At 39.5% G+C, this 18,578-nt stretch overlaps 1 protein-coding gene across 3 annotated transcripts in view; it reads left to right on the plus strand.

Moving 5' to 3' along the window:
- LOC126469945 (ubiquitin-conjugating enzyme E2-17 kDa) overlaps window positions 1-18,578 on the plus strand; it is a 94,604-nt gene that overhangs the window by 71,803 nt on the left and 4,223 nt on the right. Inside the window, exon 4 of one of the 3 annotated variants that reach the window (XM_050097353.1) lies at window positions 12,150-13,040. The exons of the other annotated variants lie outside the window; for them this stretch is intronic. Within the exon in view, the coding sequence (XP_049953310.1) occupies window positions 12,150-12,275 (126 nt within the window). The 3' untranslated portion in view covers window positions 12,276-13,040. Of the gene's footprint in view, window positions 1-12,149; window positions 13,041-18,578 lie in introns of those variants that run through there. 3 annotated transcript variants of the gene reach the window in all.

Raw genomic sequence — 18,578 nt, forward strand, 5'->3', positions numbered from 1 at the left:
CAAATACTTTTAGGAATAGGAAACTCTGTTGTAGATCTCACTTTTTCTGGGTCTGGCCTCAAACCTTCATTTGACACAAGGTGTCCAAGTATTTTGATTTGTTTTGCTCCAAAGAGACACTTTCTTGGATTAAGTTTCAGTCCGCCTTGTTGGAGACACTTGAGAACGGCCCTCAGTCTTTTTATATGTTCATCAGATGTCTCTGAGAATACTATAATTTCATCTAAATAACAAAGACACATCATCCACTTCACGTGCCTTAGAAGATTATCCACCATCCGTTCAAAAGTTGCTGGTGCATTACACAAACCAAACAGCATTACCTTAAACTCATACAGGCCCTCAGGGGGTGATGAATGCAGTTTTCTCACGATCAGGCTCATCTACTTCAATTTCCCAGTATCTCCAGTTCATGTCCATGGTTGAGAAAAACTTAGCCCCCTTCAGATAATCTAGTGTATTGTCAATTCGTGGAAGAGGGTAAACGTCCTTTTTAGTTATCTTGTTAAGCATCCTGCAATCAACACAAAAGCGCCAACTGCCATTCTTTTTCCTGACGAGGCCCACTGGTGACGACCATGGGCTCTGTGAATGGTGAATGATGTTATTCTTCATCATTTTCTCTACCTCGTCGCGAATTATTCGACATTCTGTCGCTGACACACGGTATGCTCTCTGGCTTGAAGAATGGCAGGTAGCTTCTTCTGTTGTTCCTTAGTGAGATCTGGTGATAGTCAAGCTAGAAGATCATGTGTTGTAGTGGTAGCGCTAATTTCCCTCACAGACTCGGCATGGGAGGTTCCTGTGACGCTCAGCTGTTCTTCAATCAACGACTCAGCGTTTGCTGCGCACATGCATCTTGAAAGGATATGCGGTTCTCGGCGACAGTTAACAATCCACAATTTACCGATGCCATTCTTAAATGAGGTGGCAGAGACTGGGATGACAAAGTTATTCTTCAGTGGTATACTTCTCTTACATTCCACTGAAAGATCCATGGGTAGATGTATGGCATGACACGTGACAGTTACCTTTCTAGTGCTGACTCTAGGAATGATCACTTCATCCAGCACACACATTCTCCACACACTGGGATGCGCATCTTCCCATCCATTCGTCTAGCATAATCGCCTAGCGACCACAATCTATAATTGCCTGAGAGGCTTTCAAAAAGTCCCATCCAAGAATGATGTCATAACTATGCTCTTGTAAGATGATGAATTCTAAGGACTGTGTATGGCCATTTATACCCACACAAATGGTACATCTTCCTGTAGGTTTTACATATTTCCCATTAGCCACCTTCAGCAGAGATGTTTCGTTGTCGATGAATACGGTTTTCTGCAACTGGCGATGGTACTTCTCCGAAGTGACAGAATATGATGCTCCAGAGTCCACAAGAGCTTGGGGTAGTTGGTCATCCATGAGGATATCAATGTAGTTTCCTATCATTTCTGTAGTGGCCTCACTTCCAAGGGAGGTTGCGCCCTTTAGTTTTCCAGGTTGCAGTGGCTAGGTGATTGGCTGGAGCTTCTAAACAGCGATGGAGACCTTGATCGGTGTGTTGGGGAGTGTCCTCTCCAGTGCCTAGCTTGCGGTGATGGTGACCTACGTCTTCCTGCACCCACATCTTCTTGTTCATCTTAGTCGTCCCGGAGTTAGCGTCAGCTAAGATCAGTCTGCTGTCTTCTGGCGTGGGCGTCATCAAATATCCGCCGCCTTTCTCGACAATAGCACACCACATGTCCCGGTCGTCTACAGTGGAAACATACTGGTTGGTTATCCTGGGTCCTCCAGACGTCAGTCTTCCTTGGTGGCCAAACAGTTTCCTCATGTGGCATTGTAGGAATGTAACTCCACCTCGGTCTTGACTCTTTAAATGCTTTAAAGGGAAATGAAAGACAAGAGATTGGGTTCAATGTCTGTTCCACTTCCTCCCTTATGACCTCTTGAAGCGTCTCAGTTTTTTGCTCGCCATGCAATCCAAGTGCCTTCTGAACTTCATTCTCACTATCTGATGAAGAACACTTGTGAAATCAGTTGCTTCCTCCATCGCAGAAATCGATATGATGTTTGGAAGCCATTCAAACTTCTTGTGTGTAATTCTTTTTTGATGCATTGTCTCTATATAATGGCACCATTTTATGAAGTAATCTGCTGTGGAAACCATCTTCAGGAGTAGGGCTTGATACATGTCCTCAGCAACACCCTTCATGAAATGTGCAACCTTATCTTCCTCCTTCATTCTAGGATCCACTATTTTACACAGCTCCAAGATGTCTTGAATGTAGGATGCTGTAGTTTCTCCTGGACGCTGTGCCCTACTTTAATTTATCTTCAACTTTGCACTTCTGTCATTGTCTGTCACCAAAATACTTGTGCTGTTCCGACTGGAATACTTCCCAGCTTGTGAACTTCTCGTTGTTGTTCTCATACCATTGCTTGGCAGTGCCCTCCAAGTAGAAAAATACGTTAGCCAAACACACGGTGTCATCCCATTTGTTGAATTTGGCTATACGCTCATGTACCTTCAGCCACTTGTTTGGATCTTGGCCATCATCACCAGAGAACCCAGAAGGATGTCTCATGTGGTGGCACACAGTTGCTGTCATCGTAACATCCTCTTCTTCTGTCTCCGATAGATTGCAATCTGTTGAATATGGCCCGAACTTGGGTTTCTCGCCAAGTAAATGGCGGCTCTGTCGTGGCATGATGGGAGCCACTGTGTCATCGATAATGTGCACTATCACAGGTTCCAATACCTAGCGTCTCCACCAGAATAATGTCACGTAGAAGAAGGTGTAAATAGATGAATGATGAACACTGACTTCACTTGACGAAGGTTTATTCAGCACTTGCATGTACAAGAGCGCGGAGCGAACTGCCGCCGACCAGAACACACACAGTATATATACAGCTACAGAACATTCCACTACAATGATTCTTGACATTTGTGGATGCTTTTAGAATGTACTCAAACTGAATATAGAGATTAAAATTGTAGAGTCCAGGTAAGTTTTGAACTCACGACCCTCCATGCAACAGTTTAGTATCATAACCACTACACCATGGTGCCACTCAGCTTCTTCTGTGACAATATGTTTTCACAATGCTAATGTGTTTTACATTCACATAACTTGAAAGTGTGTCAGGTATCTCTTTTAAAGAAAAATGTAGTCAGGAATTGTTAAGGGCAAGGTGCTAATCACCATGAAGGAGATAAAAACAGAAGGCAGCTTTCATTATTTAGAGACCATACCCGCCGCCGATAATGCATGACTAACAAAGCCGTGCAGTGTGTGTGGTCAGTAGAGGAAATGTCATGCATTGCACTACTATCATCAGATTTGCTAAGAACAGTTAGCTCTTTGTAGAGAAGAATGCTTCAATATCATCATCAGTAAAAAGTATTTGATTTTTTTTATCATTTGCAAAAAAGGAAAAAAAGTGCATTTTGTATCTAAGACTAAGGACACTCATCAGTTTTTGGTTTCCTCATCTGAAAGAAATAGGGAAAAAAATCTGTTACACCATGCACAGACAATTTTACTGTACCTTAGGATGGTTCCTGTTTTTTCTTGTTTGATTTTTTTTTTCCTTGTGATACCCTTCACCTACAAACCCCCACCCTCGCTTTTCGACTTAATTATTAATATTGCTGCATAAGCTTTTACAATTCAATTTTGTGGGTTGTAATATTATAGTTCTTGAAATTTTGCTTCCTGACATTTCATCAGTAACTACATTGGATCTCGTTTGATGTGCTCTTCGTTCTGCTGAGGTTTGCTGACTGACAGGTTGGCAGTCAGAGAGTAAAACATTAAGACTGTGAAAGGGAGCCTAGGTAGAATTTACACTTTATTGACAGAGAGAATACTTATCAGAGATAAAACTTAAATATCAAACTGTCATCTTTCAGAGGTAAAACGTGTCTATCGAATCTTTAGAGCTGTTGTTCATGTATCACTAATTGTCATGGCTTGTTTTCGGTTAAAATTGGTCCCATGTTTATATATTGTATGGATAATAGTTTGTCATTTTAATAGATAAAATTCTGGCTTAGAAGTTTTTGTGTATAAAAATTAGTGATTGCAGGACTCGATAGATTATCCATTGAGACACCATTGACTTGCTCGTAGAATTCATCATCTCACTGAAACTGACTAGAAGTAAGGTAGTGTCTGAAAAGAGTAGCAAAGTACCCCAAAATCTACTGAGTCATGGGATTACTAATTTTTTCACGGAAAACTTTGAACAATAGTCTCTAGAAGAAACAAATAAGAAACCAAGCAAGCAAGCTTTTCTGTTGTTTGATGCTCCACATTAAAGATTTCTCAAAAATGAGTCTTTTTTTTTTTTTTTACAATAGGTTATGCAAAAGCATGGTTGAAACTGTAATTGGAATGGAGATAGCTTCATTGTTTCACGGGTTTCACTTCAGATAAGGTTGTAGAAGGTTCACAATATTTAGACGAGACAGCTGCTCATCATCTTCAGGTGCTTACTGACATGTTGTTGCAATGGCTCGCCAATATATGTGCAGACTCGTTAGAAAAGCATAGGTGTCAAGGGTTGAGGCTATAATGTCATCGTAGACAAATCATAGAGCACGGCGACATCTAGTGCCTCCTGCCGGACAAACGGGCCATAGGCTAATCATTCGCAACACCGGAAAAGCGTGGCCACAAATAGCGGCCTAGTTCGCTTGCGGGCAGTGTGTCGATGCCGAGTGTAAGTGTGTGGACTTTGATTCTTCATCTGTGTTGTCTCGGATTCATCAGTCTGTGGCTGGTGATGCCTTAGTACTGCCATTGCTGGTTCCCATGCATTGCTCAGTTGAAATTCCGTCTCTCTATTAATCATGTCGTTACTCATATGAATTTCGACTGCTTCTGTAATCGCGGAGTCCCAGTATGTGGAAGCAGACAAAAGGATCTTTGTCTCTGTAGTTCATGCTGTGTCCAGTGTCAAGACAGTATTCAGCCACAGCAGACTTTTCTGTCTTACCCAGTCTGGTGTGATGTCTGTGTTCAGCACATCTATCCTTAACAATGCAACATGTCTGGCCAGTGTGTGATTTCCTACACTGGCACGGGATTTTATATATCCCTAGTCTCCTTAGACTTAGGTCGTCTTTAACAGAACCCAGCATAGTTTGCACTCACGCTGAAGGTCGGAAGACACATTTTATTTGATGTTTTTTGAACAGCCTGCCAATCTTAAAGGACACGCCACCAATATTTGGTAGAAAAACCATTCTCGTGGAGTTCTCTGTTTCTTATGGCTGTTCTTGAGCTTTAGTGCGTACAGGTTTAAATGGTTATGGATCTGTTTATCAGAGTACCCTTTTGTACAAACACAGAGTGAAGATGGCTGAGCTCTGCCGATAAGCTAGTTAGTGTATATATTGGCGAGCCATTGCAGCAACACGTCAATAAGCATTTGAAGATGATGAGCAGATGTCGTGTTGAAATATTGTGCAACTTCCACAACATTATCCGATGTGACGCCCGTGAACCAATGAAACAATTACTACATCGGAAAAGTCTAACGGCACGAAAGGGAGAGTGTTGGAAGTAGGGTATCTTAGTTTGAGGTCACATCTAGAGCCAAAGTTAAATACGTGGGAAATCAACAGTTACTATACACGATTTTCATTGTTGATTATACAGTTTTCCACATTGATAAAGGGAGTCTGAATTCAATTTTTGATTCACTAACCATCAAGTTACAAATATTAGTAAACTGCTGGCCTCGGATTTAAATTTTGTATCAGGGAATAGGGAAAATGCCAAATTTCACATTTTGTAAAAACTGTTGAGTTTGGGTTATCTTGCTAAAAATCACAGATTTCTCATTATTTTTCATTCTCTGTGTGAGTGAGTGAGTGAGTGAGTGAGTGTTTTCTTTTTATTTATCTGAAGGAAGACTGTGTCTGATAGATTAGTTTTCTTTTAAATATGCTTGTCAGCCATTCAGTGCCTCCTCTGTGTGGTGAGTAGTAATTTATTCTAATTCATATTGTTGTATTCCATCTCAGATTTCCATTGTTTGATTTAGCCATGGAAATTAGTGATGTGTGGACACTAGCTCTAAATAATTAGTATCCAAGTTGGATCTTTGACAATGATTATCTCTGCCGATCACATATAAACTTCTATCATGCCTCCTTTTCATGGTATTACGCGTTCAGTCTAAGAAGTTACAGTATGATGGCTGATGAGAGTAGCTGTTTCGAGTGGTCTCATTTGGTGCTGACACTTTTTTTGGTGCAGCTGACCTAATCAACCACAGTTAGCAGGTGACGAAGTTTGCAATGTGTCTACATACTCGTAAACAAAAGCTGGCATAACACACACAGTTATAGGTCACAGAAATATAATTTGTTCATATGTTCAACAAAGATCATCTTTGCCCACATTATTGAAACCTGAGGTAGGTTGTGTCAGGAAACAAATGAATATTGGTCTGAAGATGTACATCTTCTATCAAAACATCTACTCCTGTAAGTTGCTGTGCCATAACTCTTTTTTAGAGTGAATAAGCTATATTCATGTCACTCTCCAATATCTGATCTGTTGGTCTGCAAAATTGAGCAGACCTAGGAGCACCTCGAAAGATGTCCATCACGTCTATAGATGGAAATATCGGGGTGGATAAAGTTTCATGGACTATGACCATACAACCCGGAAGATTCACCAGCAATGAAGACAGCTGGTCGTGAAAGCATTCATTGTATGATACTCTATAAAACGACTATGTACAGTGTTTGTGTGACAAAAGATGAGAAAACTGTGTTCTTTTAAAATTGTGTATTCTGTGTTAAAGTTTCTCTTTTGTGCGTCGGAAATGGTGCTTTGGCTGCAAAAACGGTACAGGCCTCGTCTCACAAACACAGGTCTGGAGAATACAATTATGACAAATTGCAGTTTCTCCATATGCTATTTCAAATTCATCACGGAGTGGGAGTGGGAGTGGGAGTGGGAGTGGGAGTGGGAGTGGGAGTGGGAGTGGGAGTGGGAGTGGGAGTGGGAGTGGGAGTGGGAGTGGGAGTGGGAGTGGGAGTGGGAGTGGGAGTGGGAGTGGGAGTGGGAGTGGGAGTGGGAGTTCGTTTTGTATATCTGAAGGAAGACTGTGTCCAATAGATTAGTTTTCTTTTAAATGTGGTTGTCAGCCACTCAGTGCCTCCTCTGTGTGGTGAGTAACAATTTATTCTAATTCATATTGTTGTTATTCTATCTCAGATTTTCCATTGTTTGATTTAGGCATTTTGAGTGAATAAATTGCTGTTACTATCCACTTTTCATGAAGGTGTAGATACTGGAACATGGTAAGGTACTCTGACATGTTGCTTCATTATGAAAGGTTGAAGTTAAATCTAAAAACTCTCTGTAATTCTCTATAAGCTGCTGTTATCTCAAAGTGTCTCAAACAAAATAAAGGATTTGGAGGCATGTCGAGTTCATTAAAGTGTTCCATGACCATTTCATGCAAAATGCCATTTTGGAATATATCAACTTTGGTTTCAGACCAAGTGTTCTGTAATTTTTCAAGTATAGAGTACTCATATCTGTATGCGTACAGCTCATATTTTCCTCAAAAGTGCTTTGTTCTCAGCTCATGTATCAGAATTCATGTTTTTTCTCACAATACCATCGTTTCCAGTGCAACTAGTGCGGCATTTTCTCGCACAGGTACTGTACATACTCTTAGGTTGTAAAAGGAAACCGTTAACACTGAAGACAGTTTGTGTCCAGTTATTTTGTGCCACTAACATCAGAGCAAATATTTTTTTTTCTGTAAATGTTGAGAATGAGAGCACTCAGTGACTTGAAACCAACTTTACACACAATTTCAAACGTTTTTGAGAGTTTTTCTCACTAACACTCTTCACAGATAGATGAAAGAAATAAAGTTTGCCACTTACTACATTTCGCTGTTCATGCAGTGAAACTGGTGCATCAGGAATAACCTTTTAATTTATTACTTCTTTATTACTATTTTTATGAGCAACACGTTTCGGAGATGGTATCCACATATATCACTTGCTGTACCTGCAAAATTATATCATTGTACAACACACAGTTCAGGAGCTATGATATCATAAACATTGAGCAGCTTGAAAACAAAACTGCAGGGCAGAATTTTCAATAGATACAGGTGAAATATGTGTGAAATATGTTTAAAAAGTTCTTCCTTAAACCCCTGTATCGGATTCAGCCAAACTTAATACACATTACTTACTGGAGGGGGAAGGAGGAGGTGGATAGACAGGGGGGGGGAAGGAGGTGGTGGATAGACTGAGGGGGGGGGGGAAGGAGGAGGTGGATAGACTGAGGGGGGGGGGAGAAGGAGCTGTGTAGACAGAGGGGGGAGGAGGAGGAGGTGGGTAGACAGAGGGGGGGGAGGAGGAGGTGGGTAGACAGAGGGGGGGGGAAGGAGGTGGTGGGTAGACAGAGGGGGGGGGAAGGAGGTGGTGGGTAGACAGAGGGGGAAGGAGGAGGTGGGCACACGGGGGGGAAGGGGGGGAGGAGGAGGAGGAGGAGGTGGGCAGATGGAGGGGGAAGGGGGGAGGAGGAGGTGGGCAGATGGAGGGGGGAAGGGGGGAGGAGGAGGTGGGCAGACGGAGGGGGGGGAAGGGGGGAGGAGGAGGAGGTGGGCAGACGGAGGGGGGGGGAAGGGGGATGGAGGAGGTGGGCAGACGGAGGGGGGGAAGGGGGAAGGAGGAGGTGGGCAGATGGAGGAGGGAAGGGGGAGGAGTAGGTGGGCATATGGAGGGGGGAGGAGGAAGTTTGCAGACGGGGGGGGGGGGGGGAAGGGTAGGAGGAGGAGGTGGACTAAAAGAAGATTGAAATAAATAACCTATCCGGGCAAGGTTGGATACTCATGTTGTTAGGTAATAGATGGGATATTACAATTATGAACTTGTCTTATAAGAGCCACCCTACTCTACCTATCTGACCTCACAACCTACAGTTGCACATATTTGCTCCAAGTGTGTTCGTACCTGGCTTTGTTTGAATGTGTGCTGAGTTGTTTAATTTACAGACACATTATTCTTACTGAAATGTAGTCTCTTTCATTTTTAGTGAATCTATTGATCCATTTCTTTTGTAGAGTCCTATGACTGAAGTGTGGTCTACACACAGTACTGTACTGTCATATAGTGCCGAAAGCACATTCCACTTCCAGGAATGCCATACTTGACCAGCCTAAAGTTTGAGCACACACTCAAGTTAATAACATTGAAATTATGCTTTTTCCACAAAACTTTTTAAGGTATCAGTTACTTACCACCACAGTACGCCAACTAAATTTTTGTATCATTTTCTTGTTATAAATACCCCTTTTAAACGTCAAGAAACAAACCTAAGTTTCCTATGTGAGATTACAGGTGGAACTACAGTTATATGTGGTGAATAGCAGCAGTGTGTGCATGTCCTAACAGTTCATACTTGTGATTTCATATTATCAAAGATTTTTCCCCCAATTTGCTGTCCAGTCCTCTTCTCTAACTTTCTTTCATGCTGGAGTTCCAGAAGATAAAGTGGTATTTACCAGTTAATTGTGTCCCAGCAAATGGTGGCTCTAAATTTTGCACCATATGAAATAAACTTGGTATTTTTTGTGCAGTTTTACTGACTTCCGGCTGCTGGTTTGTTTAGCTCTTTTGGTGTAAAGTAAAACGATATCTTCTCAAAAGTGACAAATTGACACACAAAATCAGTTTCATTCTCTTTTAAAATTATCCTGACATAGATGAGATCTGTATTTCATGAAAATGTTTTGTTGAAACCTATAGTTAGTGTTCTTGGTTCTCCCACCTACACACAAGCCAAATGTCTAACCCTGTTATTGGTACCCATAGTTAGAAACTGTGGACCTCACTGTAAAAACTGACTGAACATAGTAATAGATGGTTTGAGAAAGAAAGTTGACAGTCAGTTAAATGTTTTGTGTACTACAAGTAAACACATGCTGACTTGGTGCACAGAACTTTCACCAGCTTGCCCAGAATGATCAGTTTTAAATATGTTGGTTCATAAAGCTACAACTATTTTTGAAACAGGCCACCTGGATTCAGAATACTTCCACTGTACATGTTTTGAAATAATGGGAATGGGTATGCTGAATAGACATTAACGTAATACTATTTAAAATATGAAAATGTTGAGATATGACCCACATATAGATGACCCACATATAGAGCTCTTTCCTGTCTGTGGGGTTACTTCTAGTAAAATGGTTGGGTCCTGCACAGGTGAGGTATTAGACTTGTTTTTTTCCCACCCATGATGAGATGCTACACTCTGTAAGAGATAGACTTGTCCTTGAGGTTCCTGGAATTAGTAACACTACTATTAGGTTTGGTAGCAACCATATTGTTTGGTCCATACACATTCTTGGAATGTACTAAACTGCAAGGTATTAAATACTGATATTTGGCTAAACTGGCATCTACTGAACACAGCCTCACAAATAACTGTTTGACAAAAAAAAAAAATCACAGAAATCTTGTTCCACTTACTGACTCTCAGGATTCTATAATAAAACGAGGCTGTTGAGATCAGAATGTGTGTAACAGCTACTATAACTGGGACCATGACTACAACCTTAGTGGTGTATGGAAGCAAGTCTCAATGCTGAGAGGTAACAGAGCAGTAGTTGATAACCCTTTGATATTGTCTATATCAGATTTTTTATATACGTAGTTTGATGCATTGTGGATGAGTTGATCTTAATTTCAACAATCCCTACCTGAATAAAGCTCTCTTGAAACTCTTGTTTCAGCATCTTGGAGTCTGTTTGTCTGTACATGCTTTTGTGGCACCTGAATAGATATGAAGTGGAATCTTGATAATTCTCAGATGACTACATTAACTCTTTTATTCTATATGCCAGTTACAGATGCATTCTTAACATTAAACTGTCCAAAACTCAAGATCTTCCAATACAGTAACACCCAACATAGATGTATTAGTTAAATGTCACATTATAGTTAATGGTCACATTATAGTCACTATTGTTTTGTTAATTATAAATTTGAGCTGCGAAGCTTTGGCCAGAGTCAAAGTTAAAGTTTCATTTAAGGATGGCATTTATTCTACCATAGCTTTCTTTCTTCTGTTTAGATTAGTTTGGAATTGTGGATCTTTCAGAGGTCTTTGACTTTTTGTCATGCCAACATTGCTTCATTGTGGTGGGGGAGGAGAGGGAGGGGAAGGGAAAGGGAGATTGAGAGGGAGAATTCTCATCCTGGGTACTTCTTCTTTCTGTGGTTACATATCTCCTCCTCCTGTAGACCCATTTTGGCATATTCAGTGTGTATAACAATTTCATTATTTTAAATACCACATACAATCACAGAGGGGGGAAAAAATGCAAATAGTCAAATTGCAGTGTTGTGGTTCATGAGCAGCTGTTTCAAGTATATCTTGACAAGACATACTTAATCAACATGGACGCTTTACAACAAATACATTTGAAAGGTATTTTCTGATGAGTAACTAAGTTGCTAAAATAGGTATGAAAAGTGATTTTAGTCAGAGGTTCGCAACTGTCAGAACTGTCGTCCATAAAATTAGATGATAAGCAAATATAATTGTAACTCTCAAATATTACCTCAGTTCAAACTAACATGAAAATGGAGTCGGTGTGCCACAGAAACAGTGATTTCTGTCTTCAGGATGCTGTATGGATTCCGCCCAAGGTACATTTCCTCAAATAACCACTGGACAAGAACTGCTGCTAATACGCTATTACCATAATCATATGTAGCCAAGTGTATATCTCTTTGTTAACTAGAGGAAACATTAGAAGCTTGAGATACATATTTGTCAGAGAAAGAAATTGTTTGGGGAGTATACATTTACTTTGAAGTTTATTGTTTGTTTTTTGTAGGCAGCAAATATATATTGACATCCTCAGGATAGTGACATAATTTCAGATAAATTTAAGTATTTTAGGCATGGTAGACATATTGCTGTGTTCGGGTCAGTATATTCCTAAGGTGGTGAAATGTGAGCTTCTGCTACATGTGATCACATGCTGTAGCTAAAATCATTGTTTCAAGGTTCACACACACACACAGGGTAATAATAGTATGCTGTTTGTTTTTGTACAGACTAATTTATTCTTTCTAATTTCAGTCACTATTAAGTGATCCAAATCCAAACTCTCCTGCAAATTCTATGGCAGCCCAACTTTATAAAGAGAACAGAAGAGAATATGAGAAGAGGGTCAAAGCAAGTGTGGAACAGAGTTTTTTAGATTAGTGCTCTCTCCTTTTGACACCACTTAAGACATTAATAGTGGCTTAAAACGTTTATATAAACTGCAAAGTGCTTGAATTTTATAACTGACTCGTTCAGACGTATTTATTGTCTCCAGTTTTTATTGAAATAGTCAAATAATTTAACTGAATGTTGAGTTAGGTTTTGATTCATTGTGATTTATTATTTTATTTTACTTTACATGTATTTACTAATACTGTAATTATTTTTGTGATCTTTTACGTGAAACTCGTTAATGGTTTTGTGATCGTGTATGTGTCAATGTTAATGTAATATTTTAACATTAAATTCACATATGTGTGCCTGAAAAGTGAACATTATTTGAAAAATGTAGATTACATCATTTTGTAACATAAACATATGTTTTTAATCTTTTGTTACAATTTCCAATTTGACTGCTTTATCAAAGATTGCTTTGATTTATTAGTATCAAATGAATTAGCAGTTTATTAGAAAATGAAGTAAAATTTACTTCATTGTTTGATCACATAATCTGTATTAGATGTACCTTTTTATCTAAAGTTTATTAATATAAACCTAATGATATAAAAAATGCTGCGAATTGTCACTTTGTTGAGCCCTCATTGATCTGAATGACCTAGATTACTAGATTGTGCTGACGACCAGATCAGAATACAGTTCAGCTGTGGCTCTGTTGTAGTGCTGAATACCTTCTTCGGATGCAACTGAAATCCAAATCATGTGAAGTTAAAAAACATGGTAATAAAGTGCTGATACTTCACTTGTCATTTAAATTTACACTGATTTTATATATTCTTATAGTTGTCATGGTGCTAAATCACTTATTCAGCAGTAAACTTTGTGACAATGTGCATTCATATTCGTCTTCCAAAGTTCTGAGTTTTCTTTCATACACAGAATTGGCTATTCCATGAACTGAAGCAATTACAAGATACTAGTTGCCACATTGTATTGTGGTTAATTGTGACACACAGTTGAAGGGCCATGTTGTTGTAGTTCTTCAGTCTTATCGTTTTCCTTATATCTCAGTAGAAGTGTTCTGGAGGATACTTGTACATTCACAATCCAGAGTTAAAACTCTCAACAACAATAATAATGTAATGAAGTTGCTGTATATGAGAGCTGCTAGACAGTCACAGGTTTTCTAAACATACCTTTAAAATGTAGATTGGTGAATTTACTGTGTGTGTATACATAGGTGACCCTGTAGCAATATATTTGGCATGTTACGCTCTTGTAGACTCAAGTTTTTGTCAGGAGATATGTTCAACATTGCACAAAGTTGGACTGAAAATATTACAGCAGCTTAAATTTGTTCCCACAGCTGAAAGTTTAATACTTACAGGGAGAGAGAAAGGGAGGGGGGGGGGGGGGGGGGGGTACGGACGTGGGTGTGAAAGGTAACCTACATTCTAAAACTGCAGTTTCTGGGACCACAATTAAGACCACACTAAATATTATTCATGTCCATTAAGGACTGTACCTGGCTGCTATCTGGCACTGAAGCATAAAATACTTTGTATTTGTGCAATGTTAATGTGATGCAGTGCGTCAGATACTGAAAAGAACTTGATCCCGTGGTGTTTTTATGGTCAAGGAAATACTTGTTTTAAGCAATATCTTGAAAGTGTTGTGTGTATAACTGTACCTTATATGAGTGGTTGTTATTTAATGGAAGAATAGATATTTGACCCATTATTCTTACAGGAGAATTCAGTAACAACAAGGAATGATTGTTTATTTTTTAGGGAAATATCAATCTGTCCAGTGTAGACTTAGTTTTTGACATTTGCTTGATAAATTGATGAGTGGACAGGTAGTGTGCACATCTTAATAATGACTTGTGTTGAGTTAAAACAACCGCTGCGGCTGTATGGTTACTTTATTTAAAAAGCACAGCTGGTTTCATAAAGTTAGCTACGTCATCAGGTGATGTCCTGAATAGAAAATAACCATGAAAAATACTTGGAAGTGAGAACATTGGATAAAAAGAATGTTGGATCATTGCCAAAAGTTGCGGAATGTAAGTAATATAAAATGTGACAATGACAAGTACTTACAGTTAGAACATGATACTGAAGTACAAATGATATTAAACATTTTCCCTGATTCCTAGAATTTCACTCCATTTTAAAAATCGTGTCACAGCCCACGATGGAGTTAATAGCCGGAACCATATAATAGGGAAACATTCCACGCGGGAAAAATATATTTAAAAACAAAGATGATGTGACTTGCCATACGAAAGCGCTGGCAGGTCGATAGAAACACAAACAGACACATACATACACACAAAATTCTAGCTTTTGCAACCAATGGTTGCTTCGTCAGGAAAGAGGGAAGGAGAGGGAAAGACGAAAGGATGTGGGTTTTAAGGGAGAGGGTAAGGAGTCATTCCAATCCCGGGAGCGGAAAGACTTACCTTAGGGGGAAAAAAGGACAGGCATACATTCGCGCGCGCTCGCGCGCGCACACACACATGTCCATCCGCACATACACAGACACAAGCCACTTTTGGCAATGATCTTGTGTGTGTGTGTGTGTGTGTGTGTGTGTGTGTGTGTGTGTGTGTGTGTGTGGGCGCGCGCGCGCGCGTGTATACCTGTCCTTTTTTCCCCCCTAAGGTAAGTCTTTCCACTCCCGGGATTGGAATGACTCCTTACCCTCTCCCTTAAAACCCACATCCTTTCGTCTTTCCCTCTCCTTCCCTCTTTCCTGACGAAGCAACCATTGGTTGCGAAAGCTAGAATTTTGTGTGTATGTATGTGTCTGTTTGTGTTTCTATCGACCTGCCAGCACTTTCGTATGGTAAGTCACATCATCTTTGTTTAAAATATATATATATAAAACACTAAAATATGGTGCTTTTTGTGGGAACAGAAGGCAGCAGAAAATATCAGAGAATCCCATTGCCTGTACTAGTGGATCAGATGTGTGGAGTACATGGCTGTGCCACAACTGACCACAAACTAGCATGGACACATATGGTGGGCTACTAGGTGGTGCATACCCGGAAGAGCTAAGGCAGACTGTGTGAGAAAATTGCTAAGAATTGGGTGCACATGAGATTATAAAGTCAAACACTAGCAATAAAAAATGTTATCTGGCTACTATTGAAAGACATAAATGACATAATGTGGGAAACATTAATAAAGGAAAGAGGAGGGGGCCCATAAAATATCAAACCATAAAAAAATATATTTCTGTAATGACAGCCTCCACAAATATATTGGCGAGACAGGTAGAACATTTGAGGTTAGGTTTTGCGCAGGACTCTTAACTCAGCTTTGGGTACCAGTTTAGATGCTCACTCTGTTACCAATATTCATCCAATCTTTCTGTGTTGCATAGAGAATGTAAAAGCAATGTTTCTAATGTTCTAGAAAAATTATAGATTTAACGGTGCCTAAAAGCTATCTCATAGTCATACTCACAACACCCAAGTTGAATTGAAACATAGATTGATCTTGGCTAATTTTGACTATCTCGGTGAATGATCCAGCCTGTTTACCTGTTTGTGCATTGCCTCCCTCTCTATCTTCCCACTCCTCCCCCCCCCCCCCCCCCTCTCCCCATTTTTGGCTCTTTTTATAGTTTGATACTTTATGGGCCCTTCTCTTTTAGTGTTTTTTTCCATTAGTAATAGTCACACCATTTATGTCTTTCAGTAGTATCCATTTTAGATTTTCTATTGCAAGTATTTGACTTTGAGATCTCGTGTACAACCAATTTCTAATCTTTTGCTCACACTCAGCATCCACTGGGCATGCGCTACAAGTCTAGTGGTCCGCCATACGTTTCCATGTTAGTTTGCGGCCAGCAGTGGCGCAGCCCTGTACTCCACTCGTCTAATCCACTAAATACGTGGTATAGCATTCTCCAATATTTTCTGTTCACTTCTGTTCTCCTAAACACACCGTATTTTAATGATTTATTTATATTCCTTTTTAGGTTATGGCTATTGGCCCCCCTCCTACATTAATCTGTTATGGGCTGCAACATGTTTTTTATAAATAGAGTGAAATTCTAGGAATCAGAGCAAAAAGTTTAACATACTTTGTGTTCCAGTATTATGTTGTAAGTGTATGTATTGGTCGTTGTCACATTTTATATCACTTGTGTTCAGCCACTTTTGCAATGATCTGACATTCGTTTTATCCAGGATTGTCACTTCCTGTATTTTTCACAGTGTCTTCTTGTTGAGGCCCTCACCTGATGATGTAACTAACATTACAAATTTGGTCATGCTTTTTAAATAAAGCAACCATACAGCTACAATGGTATTTTTTACTCAACATGAATTATTTTATCCGTGGATGTTAGTTGAATAAACTTCTGTGTTCAATGACGACTTGACAAATTATCTTGGTAATGTATTTGCCTATCGAAAACAAACATTGCTGTTGTCTGATAACGTGCTTAAGCTAAGGATATGTGTACGATTATCAGAAAAAAAGTGTGTGATAAAATGATTTGAAATTCGCTCTTAAACTTGATACATAGGCTTGCCCTACTCAGTGTGTACTTCTGCTTCCTTCATTATAGTTTCCTTTAAAAAAAAAATAAAAATAAAAAAAACAACTATAAAGCCAGAATAATCATAGCGAACGTGCCTTTAGGTGTCAGACATTTTATATGTTCTTATGACTGTACATGGTGGTTTAGTCAGACTCATTTTTAAGTGTACCTGATAACATATTGAGGCACTGAGAGAGTATATTTCATGTTGTGGATTCCTGCAGTGTAGTTAAACATCTTAATTTGGTGTTTTGAATAATATCTGTTGTGCGGAAACTTCATGCATTCCACAGATTTTATAGAATTTAGTGTTGTCTTACAAAATGTTGGTATAATATAGGTTGGGTACCTAGGACAACATAAGTGTTATTTTTGGCTGCAGATCAGTATGTAGGTTCAACAAATAAATCTTGTTATAGTTATTGGGCACTTTCTGCATTAATAAGCCTTTTGAAATCTGAGAAGTTATGCCATCTGTAACAACACTTATGTTAGCTACAGTTTTGATATTTTGGGTACAACTTTAACATAAACCACTGAGTCTGCTGTGGTACTATAATAGAGGATGCGCGCTATGTTCTTTCTACTGCCTGAATGTAGGCCCCTTGCTTTCTGGTGGTAAGTAGATAATATATAGCCAACTAATCATCTGGTGTGCACCTTAGAAGTGAACATTATTTGAATGATGTAGATTACGTCATTGTATAATGTGAACATATTTTTTTAATCTTGTGTTACAATTTCCATCTTAACTACTTTCTAAATGCTTGCTTTGATTTATAGAGAACAAATAATGTTACATATTGCTGACTAACTATATTGTGTCCCCCCCCCCCCCCCCCAAACACACACAGGATGTTTAAAAAACGTGTCACATATTCCTGCAGGAGGTAGTATTTGTCAAAATTGGACATAAAATTCCTGTAATGATATGTCTGTAAACCAATACCAGTTGAGATATGGGCCAATCTGTCCTCTCATTCCCATGTGTCTGTAATGTAGAAGTAGGTGCTATGGGCAGTGCTGCATGTGGTCACCATGCAACCTGACACAGCCATCAGCCCATCTTTGAAGTGAATTGTGCACTCTTTCAGATACACCTGGCTCCATACAGATTGCATAGGATGCATTGGTCACATGCTCCTGTAACATCTGCATGTTGTTGAGGGTTTCAAATGTCCTTTATGCCTTTAAAATGTTCCCTTAACCATAAATCCAATGGATTCACGTCTGGTGATTGGGAAGGCCATGCTACAGTACCTGGACCAAGCCGTTGGCCAGGAAACATTGAGGTGAGGTACTGCCGCATGATGTGTAGAGAATGTGGAGGTGCCATGTTGTGCATAATCCAGTCACTGCCTTTCTGCAGGGGTAAAGTACTAAATTTTGCACTGGTTATTTAACTGAAATCTGTGATACACAGTACCTTTTAATCTGTTTGGTAATGTGTATGGCTCTAAGAGTGTCACTGACAACTCCTGTCCATATTTGATCCTAATGTCTCACCTCCACAGCTGCCTGAGGATTTGCATCTCCCCCCATGTGCGGATTGTGGTAATTTATTATGCCATCTCTTGTGAATCCTGCCTCAATTGTAAATAAAATGCAGGTTGTGAACTGAGACCCATATATGTGTTAGGCAGAGTTGTTGTGATTTGAACAGATATATCATATTTTCCAGCTTGCACAGTGCTTACCATCTTCAGTAAGATATTGAGATTATCTGTTAACCCCACTAAAAAGCATAGTTTCCCAATTTGAGATTGTAAACTAATGATTACATGT

The sequence above is a fragment of the Schistocerca serialis genome, chromosome 3 (genome assembly GCF_023864345.2).
Source record: "Schistocerca serialis cubense isolate TAMUIC-IGC-003099 chromosome 3, iqSchSeri2.2, whole genome shotgun sequence".
In the NCBI taxonomy this organism is placed as follows: domain Eukaryota; kingdom Metazoa; phylum Arthropoda; class Insecta; order Orthoptera; family Acrididae; genus Schistocerca; species Schistocerca serialis.